Consider the following 20,186-nt stretch of genomic DNA (forward strand, 5'->3'; position numbering starts at 1 on the left):
CATTTCCACGTAAGATTAAGGTAAAAATAATAAATGCTGGTATAAATTTAAACTTAGAAGTTGAGATCCAACTTTAAAGTAATTAGCCTTTTTGAAATGGCATAAATCTGGTTTTACTGAAATTTCATGTCTGTACCAATGGTGGGATTTAGAATAATCATTCCAGATGGTACATTGTTTGTCACCAGAAAGCTGGATCTCATTCCAGCTCAAAGAGTTTATAAATTATAAGGTTTTAGATTTAGCAGAGTCTTTCATAAGTTAACAGCTTATTTTATTTGCAGAAAGTAAACTAGGAACAAAAGTTTCCTTCAGCAAGGAAAGAGTTTCAGTAAAAATGATGGATTTGATGGTCTGGGTTAAAAAGCCAAAATGTTTGTTTTAAAGTGTCCAATTTGAATAAATTTAAAAATTACACATCATTTGGTTATTGAGTGATATGCAAGGTAATGCCTTGATCATAGCGGTCAAATCTGGAAACCAGCTATCAAATCTACCGATGAAATCACACTTGACAATTAGAGAGCTATAATATAAATGGAAATTGATACCTATTCAAGCTTCGAGGCATTTTGCTAAATTGCTCAAAATCTTGGAATTCATTAAATTTATAACGCTGATGGAATTTATAGCACTAAAACCAGATTTTTATATATTTTTTACAGTGAGTGCAGCATGGAAGTGGAGGAAAAGTAGAAGAAACAAGCTTCCCATCAGTTGGTCTCATTTACAATAAAATGCCTCAAGAATTTGCAGTACACCGTGTCAATTTATGAGTGTCTCTGGTATTTTGGAAGCAGCCAATAATAATAAATATGAAACTGGTAATTTCACAACTGAAGGTGGTAATGTTTAGAAAATAAAATGGGGCAAGATAAAACGGGCTGGCACAGTGGTTAGCATGCTGCCTCTCCGCGCCAGGGACTCGAGGTAGATTCCGATCTCGATGACCGTGTGAAGTTTGCACCTTCTCCCTATGTAGGCATGGATTTTCTCCGGGTGCTTCGATTTCCTCCCACAGTCAAAGGTGTGCAGGTTAAGTGGATTGGCTATGCTAAATTGGCCCTCGGTGGAGTTATGGAGATAGTGTAGAGTTTGGATCTAGGTAGCTGTTTCAGAGGGCTGGTGCAGACTCGATGGGCCCAATGGCTCCCTTCTGCACTGTAGGGATTCTATTCTAGATAGGAAAACACATTTTAAAAATCTTAGTAATTTGTTTTTCTTCACAACTATCCTAGTAATGTATGTAAAACAATTTCCAAGATGCTAACAGGAAATCAGAAATATTTGTGTATCAGGCACCATGTCCAATTATCAATTTTATTTCAATAAACTAGAAGTAAATCAAAATTTTTAAAAACTTAATCTGCTAACCTTGCTGTCAAAATATATTCATTATCTCAAAATAAACTCTCAAAAAGGTTCAGTTCTGCAAAATGCAAATTTTGATTAACAAAACAAATTAGGCTTCAATGTGTTAACTGCATTTTAAACATGAAATTAATCTTTTAAATCTCTACCCTCGTGACTATCGTGATATTCTTGCATTAATGATCAACAGTAACAGGGCCATGTTTTTGGCTATTCAACCTACTTAACCATGGGAGAAGACTGGGGAGGTGATTGGTGAGCCGCAGGGGGCAATCAGTTCCCAAATAAATTTTAATGCCAATCTAAAACAGCACATATAAAGTAGAAGGGATTGGGGAGGTGAAGCGATTAGGGAAGCAATCAGTTCCCAATAAATGTTAATGCAAATCTAAAACAGCACAGAAAAAGTAGTAAACTCATTCTTAATAATTGTTTGAAAGATTCTTTTAACGTATCAAATGCACTGCAGTGGTTCAAGAATGCGGATCACCAACTCTTTCGATAATTAGGGATGGGCAATTGTCCAACTGAATTTGTTGAAAGGTTCAAGGTGCTTTTGCACCTGTGTGGATGAAGAGAAGAACTGCCAGGTGGATAAGTGGACTGGCCATTGCACCATTGTGATATATGCCATTCAAGTGGGTGCAGCAAAGAGGTATGTATGTGATAGTGATAGGAGACGTTGCAATCAAGGGAATAGATACTCTTCTCTGTAACCACAACAGCAAGTTCCGAAGGTTGCGTTGCCTGCCCAATGCCAGGGTTAAGGACATATGCTTATGACTGGAGAGAAACTTGCAATGGGAGGGATAGTATACAGTTGTTGTGGTCCTCGTGAGAACCAATGACATAGCAGAACATCAGTCCTGGTTCTACCCAAAAAAAATGAGGTAGTACAGCCCAATTAATAATGCAGATCAATAGTAATCATTGCTAGATTATTACCCGAGTCACATATCAATTGGCATGGGGTTAAACTGATTACAGAATTAAACTTGAGGCTCAAAACATGGGGCACCGCACCTGTACTCAGAAGAGCGAGTTATTTCATTGGAATGGGCTCCACTTGAACTACCTGGAACCAGTGACCTGGTCAATTGTACAACTAAGACTGTGGATAGCCCTTTAAACTACCAGCTGGGCTTTGCTGGTTCGGGTGAAGGAAAACTTAGAAATCCCAAAAGGTCGAGATATTGGAACAGTACAATGATGTGAGTAAAGACAAGCAGGACAGGAGGGGGACAGAGTTTAACCAAAGTTGTACATCAGCGAATAAGATCATTGCAGGGAATGGAAATAAAACAAAATTAAAGGTTCTTTAACTGAAATATCTGCAATAGATAAATGAATTAGTGGGACAAATAAAAGGTAAGTGATTAGATCTAATCGACATTACAGAAACATTGGTTGCAAGATGATCAAGTTTGGAAAATAAATATACCAGGGTACACATTTCAGACAGACAGAATAGCAAAGGAGGTGGGATAGCCTTTATAGTAAAGGATGACACAAATACATTAGAAAGAAAGGATCTGGCTTCTGAAGTTCATGAAGTAGAATCAGCCTGGAAGGAAAATTGGAAAAGCAAGAGTCAGAAAACTCTAGCGGGAGTATAAGCCCCTTAACAATAGTTATGATGTTGCGCAATGAATGAAACAAGAAATGATGGGAACCTGTCAGAAAGGAAATGTAATGTCAGGAACTTAATCTTCATATAGTCAGTGACTAGGGAGAAAGCTATCTTAGAGCTAGTGCTGTGTAATAAAGCATGGTTAACTAGAACATGGTTAACTAGAAATGTAAGAGATCCACTTCAAAAAAATTACCATAATACTATTCAATTCCATTTTAAGTTTGAAAGTGACTTATTCCGACTTCCAGTTGCGGTGATGCGGAGCTAAGCCACACGTTCGGCAGCTCCCGCTATCAAAGGACTTTCGGGCCTGTTTTAGGGCCCCAAACGGCACTGTTTCGACGATTCCCGGTGGGTGAAGGTGCTTGGAGGAACATTCCCCGAAATTTATGGTGCGCACCAGGAGTGGGACAAAGGAAAAGGCTGCAGCAGCACCCCAGAAAAAGCGGGGGAAGGAGGACAAAATGGCGGCCGGCGGAGCACCCGAGGATTGGTGAAAGTGGGCGCAGGAGCAGCAAGCTGCTCTTCTGCGCTGTTTTGCGGAGCTGAAGGCTGAGTTGCTGGACTCCTTGAATGCGACTACCAACAAGCTGCTTGAGACCCAGGCAGCCCAGGGGGCAGCCATTCAGGAGTTGCAACGGCAGGCCGCTGATCAGGAGGAGGAGGCCATGGTCCTCGTGGGGAAGGTGGAGATGGACGAGGCACTTCACAAAAAGTGGCAAGACCGCTTGGAGGAGCTGGGCTTTCGCACGAGACAAAAGAATTTGAGGATCCTGGGCCTGGCGGAGGGGCTGGAAGGGTCGGATCTTCCGTCCTATGTGGCCACGATGCTGAATTTGTTGATGGGGGCGGGGTCCTTCCATTTGCCCCTGGAGCTCAAGGGAGCCCACAGAGTGCTGGTCAGGAGGCCCAAGACGAATGAACCCCCGCGGGCAGTGCTGGTACGGTTCCATCGGTTCAGTGACCGGGAGTGTGTGCTGCGCTGGGCCAAGAAGGAGAGGAGCAGCAAGTGGGAGAACTCGGTAGTGCGAATCTACCAGGACTGGAGTGCGGAGGTGGCTAAGCGGCGGGCCGAGTTTAACCGGACGAAGGCGGTGCTGCATGCCAAGCAGGTCAAATTGGGAATACTGCAGCCTGCGCGTCTGTGGGTAACATACAAGGACCGATGTCGGGAAGGGCCAGGTTTTGGCGGGAGTTGCCGGGGTCAGCAGAAGTCAGCTGACTCACGGAAGTACCATGGAGGGTGCGTCGCAGCTAGGAGGGGGGGGGGGGGGGGGGGGGGGGGGGATACCGGGTTGCTGCTGGAATGGCCAGGAAGGAGCTGATGTGGGCCGTGGGGGTAGAGGAGAGGCGGTATCGTCATGGGGAACGGGTCGCGCGGGGTGTGCTGGCGTGGGGCGAGCAGTCGATGAGCTATGGCTAGTCGGCAGGGGAGGGGGGCGGGGTGCCCTCTGATCCGGCTGATCACCTGGAACGTGAGGGGGCTGAATGGGCCGGTTAAGCGGGCTTGGGTATTTTCTCATTTGAAGGGGCTGAAGGAGACCCACTTGAAGGTGGCGGACCAGGTTCGTCTGAGGAAGGGGTGGGTGGGGCAGGTTTTCCACTCAGGATTAGACGCGAAGAACCGGGGGGTGGCGATTTTGGTGGGGAAGAGGGTGGCGTTCGAGGCGTCTGAGGTGGTGGCGGACAAGGAGGGCAGGTTTGTTATGGTGAAGGGTAGGCTGCAGGGAGAGAAGGTGGTGCTGGTAAACGTGTATGCCCCGAATTGGGATGATGCTGGCTTTATGAGGCGTATGTTGGGCCGCATTCCGGACCTGGAGGCAGGGGGCCTGATCATGGGGGGAGACTTTAACATGGTGCTGGATCCCCCACTAGACCGGTCCAGTTCAAGGACGGGGAGGAGGCCGGCAGCGGCCAAGGTGCTGAGGGGGTTTATGGACCAGATGGGAGGGGTGGATCCCTGGAGGTTTGGGAGGCTGAGGGCGCGGGAGTACTCCTTTTTCTCCCATGTGCATAGGGTTTACTCCCAAATAGATTTTTTCGTCCTGAGCAGGGGATTGATCCCGAGGGTGCAGGATGCCGAGTATTCGGCCATAGCAATTTCAGACCATGCTCCACACTGGGTCGATCTGGAGACGCGGGACCAGCGCCCGCTGTGGCGTCTGGACATGGGGTTGCTGGCTGATGAGGTGTGTAGGAGGGTCCGGGGAAGTATTGAGGGGTATCTTGAGACTAACGACACGGGGGAGGTCCGGGTGAGGATGGTTTGGGAGACTCTGAAGGCAGTGATCCGGGGGGAGCTGATTTTCATCCGGGCCCATAGGGAAAGGAGGGAGAGGGAGAGACTGGTGGGGGAGCTCTTGGATGTGTATAGGAGGTACGCGGAGGAGGGATTGCTGGGGGAACGGCGTAGCTTGCAGGACAAGTTCGACTTGCTGACCACCAGAAAGGCGGAGACACAGTGGAGGAAGGCGCAAGGCGCAGTTTATGAGTATGGGGAGAAGGCGAGCAGGATGCTAGCGCATCAGCTCCGCAGGCGAGATGCGGCTAGGGAAATTGGTGGAGTGATGGATAAGGGTGGGAATGTGGTGCGGAAGGGGGCAGAGGTGAACGGGGTCTTTAGGGACTTTTACGAGGAACTGTACTGGTCGGAGCCACCGGTGGGAGGGGGATATGGAGAGCTTCACGAACAGGCTACGTTTCCCAAAGGTGCAGGAGGAGCTGGTGGAGGGGCTGGGGGCGCCGATCGAGTTGGAGGAGCTAGTCAAGGGGATTGGTCAAATGCAGTCAGGAAAGGTGCCGGGGCCGGATGGGTTCCCGGTGGAATTTTATACAAAGTATGCGGACCTGGTGGGCCCCCTGTTGGTGCGAGCCTTCAATGAGGCATGGGAGGGGGGGGGGGGGGGGGGGGGGGGGGGGGGCTTTGCCCCCGACGATGTCACGGGCGCTGATTTATTTGATCCTGAAGCGGGATAAGGACCCCTTGCAGTGTGGATCATACAGGCCAATCTCGCTCCTCAATGTGGATGCTAAGTTGCTGGCGAAGATCCTGGCCACCAGGATAGAGGACTCTGTGCCAGGGGTGATACACGAGGATCAGACAGGATTTGTCAAGGGAAGACAGCTTAACACGAATGTGCGGAGATTGTTAAATGTTATTATGATGCCGGCAGTGGAGGGGGAGGCGGAGATAGTGGTGGCGCTAAATGCAGAGAAGGCGTTTGATAGAGTTGAGTGGGGGTACCTGTGGGAGGTGCTGGAGCGGTTCGGATTTGGGGAGGGGTTCATCAAATGGGTGAGGTTGCTGTATGAGGCCCCGATGGCGAGTGTAGTTATTAATGGAAGGAGATCAGAGTACTTCGGGCTCTACCGTGGGACCAGGCAGGGGTGCCCCCTGTCCCCCTTGCTTTTTGCACTGGCGATTGAACCTCTGGCTTTGGCGTTGAGGGAGTCGGGGAGGTGGAGGAGTCTGGTGCGGGGTGGGGAGGAACATCGGGTATCACTGTATGCGGACGACCTGCTGCTGTATGTGGCGGACGCAGAGGGGGGAATGCCTGGGGTGTTGGAGCTGTCGGCTGAGTTTGGGAGCTTTTCGGGCTATAAGCTGAATCTGGGCAAGAGCGAGGTATTTGTAGTGCACCCGGGTGATCAGGAGGAGGGAATTGTGAGGCTCCCGTTTAAGAGGGCAGTAAAGAGTTTTAGGTACCTGGGGGTGCAGGTGGCCAGGAGTTGGGGGACTCTCCACAAGCTTAATTTTACCAGGCTTGTGGAGCAGATGGAGGAGGAATTTAAAAGGTGGGACATGGTGCCGCTATCGCTGGCGGGTAGAGTGCAGTCCGTCAAAATGACGGTACTCCCGAGGTTCTTGTTCCTTTTTCAGTGTTTGCCCATCTTTCTCCCTCGGGCCTTTTTTAGGAGGGTGACTAGCAGTATCATGAGCTTTGTTTGGGCGCATGGGACTCCGAGGGTGAAGAGGGTCTTCTTGGAGCGGAGTATAGATGGTGGGGGCTGGCGCTACCCAATCTCTCGGGGTATTATTGGGCGGCCAATGTATCGATGGTGCGCAAGTGGGTGGTGGAGGGGGAGGGGGCAGCTTGGAAACGGTTGGAGGTGGCGTCCTGTGGAGGCACAAGCCTGGGGGCCCTGGTAACGCCGCCGTTGCCGCTCTCTCCTACGAGGTATACCACGAGTCCGGTGATAGCGGCTACCCTCAAGATTTGGGGGCAGTGGAGGCGACATGGGGGGGGGGGGGGGGGGGGGGGGGGGAAGTGGGGGGCTCGATGGAGGTTCCGCTAAGGGGGAACCATCGGTTCGTCCCGGGGAATATTGATGGGGGGGTTCCATGGTTGGCACAGACCGGGCATCAGACAGCTGAGGGACCTGTTCATTGATGGGAGGTTTGCGAGCCTGGGGGAGTTGGATGAGAAATTTGAGCTCACCTCGGGGAACATGTTCAGGTACCTGCAGGTAAAGGCGTTTGCTAGGCGGCGGGTGGAGGGATTCCCTTTGCTTCCCGCGATGGGGGCGAGTGATAGGGTGCTTTCGGGGGTCTGGGTCGGGGATGGGAAGATATCTGATATCTACAAGGTAATGCAGGAGGTGGAGGAGGCGTCAGTAGAGGAGCTAAAGGCTAAGTGGGAGGGGGAACTGGGGGAACAGATCGAAGATGGGAAAGGGTTAACTCTTCCTCCTTATGTGCGCGGCTTAGCCTCATCCAATTCAAGGTGCTGCACCGGGCCCACATGTCCGGGTCTAGGATGAGTAGGTTCTTTGGGGGCGAAGACAGGTGTGTCAGGTGTTCGGGGAGTCCAGCGAACCATGCCCATATGTTCTGGGCATGCCCAGCACTGGAGGAGTTCTGGAAGGGGGTGGCGAGGACGGTGTCGAGGGTGGTAGGATCCAGGGTCAAGCCAGGCTGGGGACTCGCGATTTTTGGGGTTGCGGTGGAGCCGGGAGTGCAGCAGGCGAGAGAGGCCAGTATTTTGGCCTTTGCGTCCCTAGTAGCCCGGCGGAGGATCTTGCTGCAGTGGAAGGATGCGAGGCCCCCAAGCGTGGAGACCTGGATCAATGACATGGCGGGATTTATTAAGCTGGAGAAGGTCAAATTCGCCCTGAGAGGATCGGTACAAGGGTTCTTCAGGCGGTGGCAGCCTTTCCTTGACTTTCTGGCTCAGCGATAGGGTACTGGGTCAGCAGCAGCAGCAGCAACCCGGCGGGGAAAAGGGGGGGGGGGGGCGTTGACTGTTTATTTAATTTAAATTTATTTTTAAGTTATAGAACATAGAACATAGAACAGTACAGCACAGAACAGGCCCTTCGGCCCTCAATGTCTTGTTGTTTAATGGGTTTAGGGGGGTGGGGGTGTGTGATACATGCGTTGCTACGGTCTTGGGGGTGTTATACTTATTATGTTGTTTTATTGTTGCTTGCTATTGTTTGTTATATTTTCTGTAAAAAATTTCAATAAAAATTATTTTTTTTAAAAAGTGACTTATTCCAATCGCAAACAAAAATCTTAAACTTCAACAAAGCCAATTACCTAGGTTTTGAGGGGAGAATTGGCTACATGTAATTGGTCAAATAAACTGAAACATGTGGAGCTAAATGAACAGTGGGAAACGTTTAAAGAAACAATTGAAAATGTTCAACAAAAATACATTTGAAGAACAAAAACCCAGCAAGTAGCACTGTGGTGAATGTAGGAATTGCAGAGAAATGGGGCTGGATTCTCCAGCCCGCTGTGCCACATTTCTGCCCCGACCCCACCGGTGGGATTCTCTGTTATGCCAGCCAGTCTATGGGGTTTTCCATTGTGGCGCAGTCCCACGCCATATGGAAATCCCCGGGCGCCAGCAAAACGGAGAATCCCGCCCATGGATATGCAGTTGGTGCAGCATGTGACTGCTGCAGACATGTTTTTAAAAATCCTGGTTTGAAAGGCAACTAGACTTTTTGGAGTCAGATGCAATTAAAGGATCGTAAAAGATCATAATTCAGTCCAGGCAGGGATATTGTTTGCTGAAGTTGGGCTAATGGATATTAAGAGGGAGGAGATAATTAGAGACAGTGGGCGCGATTCTCCACCCCCCATGCCGTGTGGGAGAATAGCGGGAGGGCCTCCCAACATTTTTCACGCCCTCCCGCTATCCTCCCCCCCCATGCCCGACCCACGCCACGAATTGCCGCTCGCCTTTTTTACGGCGAGCGGCGATTCTCCGAGGCCGACGGGCCGAGCCTTCGCGCCCGTTCACCTGCTTGCTGCCGTCATGAAACGGGCGCCAGATGCCCGTTTGGGGCATCTGGGGGTCCGATTGGCACGGCAGTACCACGGCCGTGCCAAGGGGGGCATAGGCCCGCGATCGGTGGGCACCGATCGTGGGCCGTGCGTCCGTAACGGATGCACTTTTCCCTCCGCTGCCCCGCAAGATCAAGCCGCCACGTCTTGTGGGGCGGCTGAGGGAAAAGACGGCAACCGCGCAAGCGCGGGTTGGCGTTGTCCAACCTGCGCATGCATGGCTGATGTCATCAGCCGCGTCAGCCAGCGTGACGCTTGGCGTGCGGCCTTGACGACCGTTGTTAAGGCCGCGCCGCAGTGACGCATGGGGCCGCGCTCCTAGCCCCGACCGGGGGGGGGGGGGGGGGGGAAATCGGCCCCGGAAGTGGGCGTGAAGGCAGCCGTGGTCACGGCCTGTCCCACGGCAGCCTTTACGATTCTCCGCATTTGCGGAGAATCTCGCCCAGTGTGTTTAGTTTTAGTAAAATGATGTAGTTAATGGGAGGACCCAGGGGCTAAAACAGTCAGGGGGATTGGGATGCGAACAGACAAGAAAACAATTCAGTGAACATATTAAAAGCCTGTTCCAGAAAGCTGCCACAAAAGCCACAATAAAGGGGTTTTAAAGGATGATTTATGAAAATAAAACTTGGGAAGGTTGGGTGCCACATTGTGGTGTAAAGGAATATGGCATGTTTTGTCACATAAATAGAGAACTAATTTGAAAATTCACATTCACAGAGGATGCAAAAAGATATACACAGTTTAAGTGAATAATAACAATGCAGATGGAATATAATAAGATTATTCATTTTGGTGGTAAGAATAGAAAAATGTTTTTGTTCCCCCAAGCGCGAAACTTGTAAATGCTGATGTTGAGGGAAACTTTGTATTCCTTTTAGGAGTATTTGCAAGACTTGGCTCACAGAAACATCACAGCACAGGAGGTCATCTAGTCCATTGAGTTCCTGCCCGATGTACTCTTACAGGTAACAGAAAGTTAGCATGCAGGTATAGCAAGCAATTAGCAAGGTCAATGGCACATTGGCTTTCCAAGGGAATTTGAGTACAAGAATAAATAAGTCTTGCACCAATTATATAGGGCTTTTGGCAAGCTCACACCTGGAATATATACTGTACAATTTTTGTCTCCTGATCTAAGGATGCCATTGCTTGCCTTGAAGGCAGCACAGTGACAGTTTGCTTGAATAATTCCTGGGGTGCGAGGCTTGGCCTAGAATGAGAGGCTGGGTAAATTGGGTCTACATTCACTGCAGTTTAGAAAAATGAAGTGATCTCATTGAAACATACAAGATTCTGAAAGGGCTTGACAGGGTAGACAATTCCCTAGCTAGGGACTATTTTTTAAAAATCACTCACGAGGTGTGAGCGTTGCTGGCAAGGTCATTACTTCTTGGCTGCAATCCCTAAACCACATCCTTGGTCTAAGGGATTTAGAACCAAAATCAGAAGAAATTTAGACAATTGTGATTTTTTGGGAATTTTCGACTCCAGAGGATTGTAGATGGTCCATTGTTGACTATATTCAGTGTTAAGAGAGATTTTGATCTCTCTAGGATCAAGGAATAGGGGACTTCCGGTTGCGGCTATGCGGAGCTAAGCTGTACGTTCGGCAGCTCCCGCTACTTAAGGACTTTTGGGCCGATTTGAGGGCCCCAAACGGCGCTGTTTCGACGAATCCCGGTGGGGGAAGGTGTCTAGAGGAGCATTCCTCATAATTTATGGTGCTCACCCGGAGTGGGCCAAAGGAAAAAGCTGCAGCAGCTCCCCAAGAAAAGCGGGGGAAGAAGGAAAAAATGGCGGCCGAGGACTGGTGGAAGTGGGCGCAGGAGCAGCAGGCCTCTTTTCTGCGCTGTTTTGCAGAGCTGAAGGCTGAGTTGCTGGACTCCCTGAATGCGACTACCAACAAGCTGCTTGGGACCCAGGCGGCCCAGGAGGCGTCCATTCGGGAGTTGCAGCAGCAGGCCGCTGAGCAGGAGGAGGAGGCCGTGGTCCTTGTGGAGAAAGTGGAGTTGCACGAGGCACTTCACAAAAAGTGGCAAGACCGCTTGGAGGAGCTAGACGTTCGCACGAGGCGAAAGAATTTGAGGATCCTGGGCCTGGCGGAAGGGCTGGAGGGGTCGGATCTCCCGTCGTATGTGACCACGATGTTGAGCTCGTTGATGGGGGCGGGGTCCTTCCATTTGCCCCTGGAGCTTGAGGGAGCTCACAGAGTGCTGGCCAGGAGGCCTAAGGCAAATGAACCCCCGAGGGCGGTGCTGGTGCGGTTCCATCGGTTTAGTGACCGGGAGTGTGTGCTGCGCTGGGCCAAGAAAGAGAGGAGCAGCAAGTGGGAGAATTCGGTAGTGCGAATCTACCAGGACTGGAGTGCGGAGGTGGCTAAGCGGCGGGCCGGGTTCAACCGGACGAAGGCGGTGCTGCATGCCAAGCAGGTCAGATTTGGAATGCTGCAGCCTGCGCGCCTGTGGGTGACATACAAGGACCGGCACCACTACTTCGAGTCCCCGGAGGAGGCGTGGGCCTTTGTACAGGCGGAGAAGCTGGACTCGAACTAGGGTCTGGGGACACACTATGGCCGTTGCTGTTTTCGCTGTTGCTGTTCTTCAACTTTGACATGTGTGTTTTTTATGCTGGTTTTCTTTTTGCTCTGTTTCCGGGTGGGTCTGTCTATTGGGTATGGGTGTGGGGTATGTGGGGAATGTTGGGGGTTTGTGTTTTATATGTTCTCTTCTGTACGGGGCTGGGGGTTGGGGTGAAACTGGATTTTGAGGAGCTGCGTCAGAAGGGTGGGGTGTAGCAGTGTGAAAGCACGGGCTTTCCTCTGGTTTCCCGCGCTGCGGGGCAGGGGGGGCGGAGCTGGCGTGGCCTCTACTGGTTTTCTTTCCCGGGTTGAAGCGGTGCTAAGAAGGTGTGGTAAGAAGAGGATGACCCCATGCCGGAAGGGGATGGGTTCTGGCGGGAGCTGCCGGGGTCAGCAGAAGTCAGCTGACTTACGGAAGTACCATGGAGGGTGCGTCGCGTCTAGGAGGGGTCCTAGCCTTGGCGGCCAAAGTGCTGAGGGGATTCATGGACCAGATGGGAGGGGTGGGTCCCTGGAGGTTTGGGAGACCGAGCGCGGCAGTATTCCTTTTTCTCTCATGTCCATAGGGTTTATTCCCGAATAGATTTTTTCGTCCTGAGCAGGGGATTGATCCCGAGGGTGCAGGATGCCGAGTATTCGGCCATAGCGATTTCAGACCATGCTCCGCACTGGGTTGATCTGGAGATGGGGGAGGCACGGGACCAGCGCCCGCTCTGGCGCCTTGATGTGGGGATGCTGGCTGATGAGGAGGTGTGTAGGAGGGTCCGGGGAAGTATTGAGGGGTATCTTGATACCAATGACACGGGGGAGGTCCGGGTGGGGATGGTTTGGGAGGCTCTGAAAGCAGTGATCCAGGGGGAGCTGATCTCCATCCGGGCCCATAGGGAAAGGAGGGAGAGGAAGGAGAGGGAGAGACTGGTGGGGGAGCTCCTGGATGTGGACAGGAGATACGCTGAGGCACCGGAGGAGGGGTTGCTGGGGGAACGGCGTAGTTTGCAGGCCAAATTTGACTTGTTGACCACCAGAAAGGTGGAAACACAGTGGAGGAGGGCGCAGGGCGCGGTATATGAGTATGGGGAGAAGGCGAGCAGGATGTTGGCGCATCAGCTCCGAAGGCGAGATGCGGCTAGGGAAATTGGTGGAGTGACGGATAAGGGTGGGAATGTAGTGCAGAAGGGGACAGAAGTAAATGGGGTCTTTAGGGACTTCTACGAGGAACTGTACCGGTCGGAAACTCCGATGGGGAGAGGGGGGATGGAGAGCTTCATGAACAGGCTATGTTTCCCAAGGGTTCAAGAGGAGCTGGTAGAGGGGCTGGGGGCGCCGATAGAGTTGGAGGAGCTAGTCAAGGGGATTGGACAAATGCAGTCAGGTAAGGCCCCGGGGCCAGACGGGTTCCCGGTGGAATTTTATAAAAAGTATGCGGATCTGGTGGGCCCCCTGTTGGTGCGAGCCTTCAATGAGGCATGGGAGGGGGGGGCTTTGCCCCCGACGATGTCGCGGGCACTGATCTCTCTGATCCTGAAGCAGGATAAGGACCCCTTGCAGTGTGGATCATACAGGCCAATCTCGCTCCTCAATGTTGACGCTAAGTTGCTGGCGAAGATCCTTGCCACCAGGATGGAGGACTGTGTGCCAGGGGTGATACACGAAGACCAGACAGGATTTGTCAAGGGACGGCAGCTCAACACGAATGTGCGGAGACTGCTAAATGTTATCATGATGCCGGCAGTGGAGGGGAAGGCGGAGATAGTGGTGGCGCTGGATGCAGAGAAAGCGTTTGATAGAGTTGAGTGGGGGTACCTGTGGGAGGTGCTGGAGCGGTTCGGATTTGGGGAGGGATTCATCAAATGGGTGAGGCTGCTCTACGTGGCTCCGATGGCGAGTGTAGTTACCAATGGAAGGAGATCGGAGTACTTTAGGCTCTACCGTGGGACCAGGCAGGGGTGCCCCCTGTCCCCCTTGCTCTTTGCACTGGCGATTGAACCTTTGGCTATGGCGCTGAGAGAGTCAGGGAGATGGAGGGGTCTGGTGCGGGGTGGGGAGGAACATCGGGTATCGCTGTATGCGGACGACCTGCTGTTGTATGTGGCGGACCCAGAAGGGGGAATGCCGGGGGTGATGGAGCTGTTAGCGGAATTTGGGGGCTGCTCGGGCTATAAGTTAAATTTAGGCAAGAGCGAGGTATTTGTAGTACACCCGGGTGATCAGGAGGAGGGAATTGGGAGGCTCCCGTTTAAGAGGGCAGTGAAGAGTTTCAGATACCTGGGGGTGCAGGTGGCCAGGGGTTGGGGGACTCTCCATAAGCTTAATTTTACCAGGCTGGTGGAGCAGATGGAGGAGGAATTTAAAAGGTGGGACATGGTGCCGTTATCGTTGGCGGGTAGAGTGCAGTCATCAAAATGACGGTTCTCCCGAGGTGGGGGTGGAGCCGGGAGTGCAGGAGGCGAAAGAGGCCGGTGTGCTGGCCTTTGCGTCCCTAGTAGCCCGGAGAAGGATCTTGCTACAATGGAAGGATGCGAGGCCCCCAAGCGTGGAGACCTGGATCAATGACATGGCGGGTTTTATTCGGTACAAGGGTTCTTTAGGCGGTGGCAACCTTTCCTCGACTTTCTGGCTCAACGATAGGGTACGGGGACAGTAGCAGCAGCAACCCGGGGGGGGGGGACGGCCATGACTTTTGTTTATTTAATTTTAATTTATTCTTAAGTTCTCTTGTTGTTTATTGGGGTTGGGGTGGTGGGGTGGATATGATACATGCGTTGATACGATCTGGGGGGTATTACAGTTATTATGGGTTATTTTGTTGCATTTCAATGTTTGTCGTTATATTTTATATTTTCTGTAAAAAATTCCAATAAAAATTATTTTTTAAAAAAAGGATCAAGGAATATGGTGACACGTAGGATAGAGGTTTTACAGAATGATGAAGCGGGCTCAAAGGAACCAAATGCTCTATTACAAAGAACAAAAACAATACAGCAGAGGAACAGGCCTTTCGGCCCTCCAAGCCTGTACCGGTCATGATACCACCCTTGGCCCATCCCTCAGCACTTCCTAGTGCCTTATACCTCTATACTCATCCTACCCTGTATTTGTCGAGATGCCTTTTGAACGCCGTTAATGTATCTGCTCCCTCAACCTCCCCTGGCAACGTGTTCCAGGCACTCACCACCCTCTGTGTAGAAAACCTGCCTTGCACATCTCCTCTAAACTTTGCCCCATGGACCTTAAACCTATGCCCACTGGTGACTGACCCCTCCATCCTGGGACAGAATGCCTGCCCATCCACTCTATCCATGCCTCATAATCTTGTAGTCCTAGATCAGGTCACCCTCCAACCTCCGTCATTCTAATGAAAACAGTCCGAGTCTATTCAGTCTTTCCGCATAGCTAATACCCTCTAGGTCAGGCAACATCCTGGTAAACCTCCTCTGCACCTTCTCAAAAACCTGCACATCCTTCTTGTAGTACTCCTTATATTCTTCCAAGATCAGTTTTTTAAAATTCTTTACTTCAAGAGCTTTTGGCATAATTGACTTTCTGTTTGATGTCCTAACAGAGCCAATTTGAGTAAAACCTAGTTTGCCTAGTCCGGTGTGGATCAGATTAGGCTATTTGCTCGAATTGGTTAGGAAAACCAGAAGAAGGATGATAATATTGTGGTAGCGTTAAAGAACCATGCCAAAACCCGCTCCACAAAACCACTGCCGACTTTCCTTGCTTAATGAGTTTTCAGAAGTTAATATTCTGCTTCTTCACTGTATCTACAAACAGAGGAGCTGAGGAAGGGGGCGGGGAAGGAGAAGACAGTCATCACCTCTAATCCAAGCGCTTCTGCTGGGCTTTCTGGAGTATAATATATATGGCGGGTACCTTTGATGACAGGTTACCTAGAGAGCTACTAACTGATTTTGGAAAACTCACATGGATCAGTGGTGTAGGCTCCCAGTTGGCACAACTCCAAAATCATTGCCTGGATTGGTGGCCCATAAATTTCCTTTCCACATGTCATTTGGAGACTATTACTTTGCAAATCTCAGCACAATGCTGCCACCCAGTGTTGGTATCTGTTAAATGCACCAGTATAAAATGGAGAAAAAATGATCAAAAATAGGTCAACTCCAGGCCTGAATTCAGCCTGCTTTCCTATTTCTAAAAGATGAAAGAATTCATGATTTTAAAGAAAAGTTGCTTGTAGAAATAGCTTATTTTCCATTCACGAAAGAATGGACCAAGTCATTTAATTGAGTGTACAGGAAAATCACTCTTGGCTGAGACTTTCCCTCTATACTCATCCTACCCATGTATTTGTCGAGATGCCTTTTGAACGCCGTTAATGTATCTGCTCCCTCAACCTCCCCTGGCAACGCGTTCCACTCAACACTGCTGATTGCCTAGGAATGACTTCCAGAGAACAAGGCTCTATATAATAAGATAGTTCCACCACATGAAGGAAATCCATTATTGCAGAAAGATATATCTTGCATTGCTATATTTTTGCCCAAACCCTAAAGGACTAGATTCTGGTTTCTGCCAAACTGTTTCTCTGAGTTAGAGGGTGGTAACAGTGAGTGCTTTTCGTTCATTGTTGTCATCTCACTGTGGCAAGAAATGATGAGAAGCTCAGAGTAATCTTCAGAGTGATGGGTTTGTTGGCTTTGTATGGAATACTCTTCCACCGTATGCTTCTAGTCTTTCAAGTTCTACTGTGGCTCTTTCCCACCAGTGGTTACAAAGTGTTAAAACACAAGAATATGAAAGAGGAAGTGAAGTAGGGGGGGGGGGGAGCAATAAAGGCGTGGGTGCAAAGAAATATGCATATGGACGCTCACATAAAGAATGAATAAAGGCATTAAAATAAGGTATATACTTTACAAATAAAGTTAAACAGTTAAAACAGAAATAGACCAGACAACAAAAAGGGGAGACTGTGGGTATTTGAATTTAAAATTATTACAGTAATAAGACAATTCCTGACACCTGAAATGTTTTATGACTAATATTATTGTTTTTGTGACAGTACGTTGGCTGAAAATGTAAAAACTGGTAGCCAAGAGGGACCTGGAATTCCCTCAGGTTGCTAGCAGGTTTGTGTAGTGCAATCATTACAAGCTAATTGGGTTAGGATTAGATTACAAACTAATTGCACCAATAATCGTGATCTCAGTGTCCTCCTTACTGAACAGTTTTTTTTCTTTTTCCATAGGATACCGTGCTTGAAAACTTCTTTAATTTAAGCACTCCCTTTATTGAGTGTATGCACCCATGGCTTCCAATTAGTCTCGACAAACAAAGTTAAGAAAAGTATATACATTCAGGCAAAAGGGAGTAGTTTGTCCATTAATTTTGAAGCTAAAATGATCTTACTTTAAACACAATTTAATGATACAACTGGTCAGAAACTTGGGAGTAATCAGGTACATAAACTTATCAAAACATTAGATTTCCTGTCATGTGTATCATTAAGGATTACCCTCTTCAATCTGAAGTACATTAATTCACCATGTGCAATTTATGAAGCACAAAAAGATAATTGGGCCTGAACCTCCGCTCGGATTTCCACTCCCCTCCTACCTTGAAATCCAGGCAATCCTTTCTTGCCCATTCTTCCAACTCAGACTGAACGATAACTATGTAGGGGCAGCACAGCATGTTCCTGAGGCCTTCAGTCAAGGGCCGTGCAGTCAAAGATAGGGAGACCATGCCACTCCCTTTTTGCAGCCATAAATTAGGTTAAGTCGAATGGTTCAACTACTTTAAAGCCAGTGAGAAGGTAGGTTTGCAAGTTCATAGAATCAGTAGTGCAGAAGATTTGGCCCATCGAGTCTGCACCGACACTCTGAAAGTGTAGCCTCGCTGGGGTCAGACCTCCACCCTATCGCCTTAACCCAGTAATCCCACCTATCCTAACCTCTAACCTTTTGGACACTAAGGGGCAATTGATTGTGGCCAATCCATCTAACCTGCACATCTTTGGACTGTGGGAGGAAACCGGAGCACCCGGAAAAAACCCTGACGTGGGAGAAAGTACAAACTGCACACAGACCAGAATTAAACACAGGTCCTTGGAGCTGTGAGGCAGCAGTGCTAACCACTGTGCCACCCAAGTTAAGTGGATAGGATTTGGGATGGGGCAGGGGGTGGCTGTAGTGGGAATTAACCGAGTTAGAATCGGTTTTCATTCCAACTTCTCCTGGATAACTACTACTACTACTTCGGAACCATCCGAAGTTTGCAATTCAACTCATACTTTTGGTTGATTCACTGCAGGGCAATTGACCAACAGATGTTTGAATTTCCTGGCAATCATAGATTACATAGAATTTACAGTGCAGAAGGAGGCCATTCGGCCCATCGAGTCTGCATCGGCTCTTGGAAAGAACACCCTAATACTGAGTAACCCCACCCAACACTAAGGGCAATTTTGGACACTAAGGGCAATTTATCATGGCCAATCCACCTAACCCGCACATCTTTGGTCTTTGGACTGTGGGAGGAAACCGGAGCACCCGGAGGAAACCTACGCACACACGGGGAGGATGTGCAGACTCCGCACAGACAGTGACCCAAGCCGGAATCGAACCTGGGACCCTGGAGCTGTGAAGCGATTGTGCTATCCACAATGCTACCAAACTGCCCTTACCTGGGGACATCCAGGTGATTCCCCGAAGCAGCTTCCCCCCCCCCCCCCCCCCAATTACGTCTCCCAGAAGCTTGGGAGTTACAGGAATATGTTTCCATTTGTTATACTGATGCATGGCTGTATTATTGATACATTTTGGAAAGAGGAACATTGAATCCAGAAAATTGCCTCTATTTGTCAAACATCGATTCCATTAATATGCACCCAGACATCTTCAATATAAACTAGTACACTATATTGACATAACAACTCTACAGATTGCAAAGATATTTAGAGTTATAAGAGAGAGAAAGAATGTGCAATATAAGCACTACTTCTATGGATTCGACAGATATGGAGCCTGGAATAATGCAGACCGCAAGAAAAGTTTCATTATCAGATTCAAACAATAAATGTATTGCAATACATTTTCACAACATTAGCATTACAACTTTTTAATTCAGCATTCAAAGTGTTGTCAAGGATTATGAAAATGGATTACATAAACACCTTAGTCCAATTCATTTCACATTCCTGGAGTGGTGCAACCTTTTCATCTCTGAAACTGTAACCTTTTCAAGCTTTTCCTGGTGGAATCAGTTAACATTGATATATTCCAAACTCACCTGAGAGAAAATATTTGCAGTGGGAGTCACTCTGCTGTCAACAATGCTGTAGAAAATTGCCAACAATCTATCCAGTGGGAATGGTTTGGGGCCAAGGAGGTGATTGCTGGTCTGTAAGAAACAAGGTTAATTAGATTGATCTGTCTTAGTAATAGTGTATCAAGGCACATTAGATGCTGTTAAACCAATTAAGTGAACAACCACTTGTTTATGTAATTCATATTTTAAAGCTGCTGTGTATCATGTTTTCAAAAAATAACTTGCCATTAATTAATGAGATGGATGTTGCAATAGTTGGGAAGAGTGGCTGAAGGTTTGTAGTCAACAGTGACAACATGGTGACAGCATATTATCAATGTTCCGATCTGCACTGGTTTCATAAAGCAACCTAAAAATGTCAATGAAAACCCATGCATTAAAATAAAAACTCGATGGGGGGGGGGGGGGGTTGCCATTCCGTAGGTTAGGGACTCACATTAGATACCTGGGGGGTGCAGGTACAACATTTATAATTTGGGCGGGGGGGGGGGTGATCTGGCAAGGTTGGATGGTCTCCTTCCATCGCTGGCGGGTCGGGTACAGGCGGTTAAAATGAATGCGTTGCCGCGATTCTTGTTTATTTTCTAATGGCTGCCAATCTTCCTGCCAATGGCATTTTTTTTTTTTAAAAGAGAGAGTGAAGGGATGATTACCTCATTCATATGGGGAGGGAAGGTGGCCAGAATTAGAAAGGTACTACTACAGAGGTTTGGGTCTTCCGAACCTGATGTATAATTATGGGCGTCGAATGTGGAGAATGTACGGAGCTGGGTCAGAGGGGTTGATTCTCAGTGGGTCAGAATGCAGGAGAGTTTGTGTAGGGGGGGTCGGGATTGAAGGCGCTAGCAACAGCGCTGCTCCAGATAGCCCCTGGGAAATACTCAGGAGCCCGGTAGCAATAGCTTTGTTGAGAATTTGGAATCAGTTTCTCCAGCACTTCGGGTTGGAGGCAGGGTCAAGGGAAATGCTGATTCGGGGGATAGATTTGAGCAAGGGAAGTGGGATGGGATGGGAGG

General features: G+C 49.1%; 1 protein-coding gene across 10 annotated transcripts in view; it reads right to left on the reverse strand.

The window, feature by feature from the left end:
• The window catches only part of orc5 (origin recognition complex, subunit 5), a 132,781-nt gene that overhangs the window by 47,130 nt on the left and 65,465 nt on the right, over window positions 1-20,186 (reverse strand). For 7 of the 10 annotated variants that reach the window (XR_005462318.1, XR_005462317.1, XR_005462316.1 and 4 more), the window contains exon 13: window positions 19,132-19,242. Coding sequence is in view for 5 of the 10 variants with exons in the window: in XM_038811592.1 (XP_038667520.1) it covers window positions 19,132-19,242 (111 nt within the window). In the remaining 5 variants the exon portion in view is untranslated. Of the gene's footprint in view, window positions 1-2,902; window positions 2,936-15,807; window positions 15,951-19,131; window positions 19,243-20,186 lie in introns of those variants that run through there. The other 3 variants (XR_005462315.1, XR_005462314.1, XM_038811596.1) reach the window with 2 other exon arrangements.

This window comes from Scyliorhinus canicula, chromosome 11, assembly GCF_902713615.1.
Source record: "Scyliorhinus canicula chromosome 11, sScyCan1.1, whole genome shotgun sequence".
NCBI classification, from domain to species: Eukaryota; Metazoa; Chordata; class Chondrichthyes; order Carcharhiniformes; family Scyliorhinidae; genus Scyliorhinus; species Scyliorhinus canicula.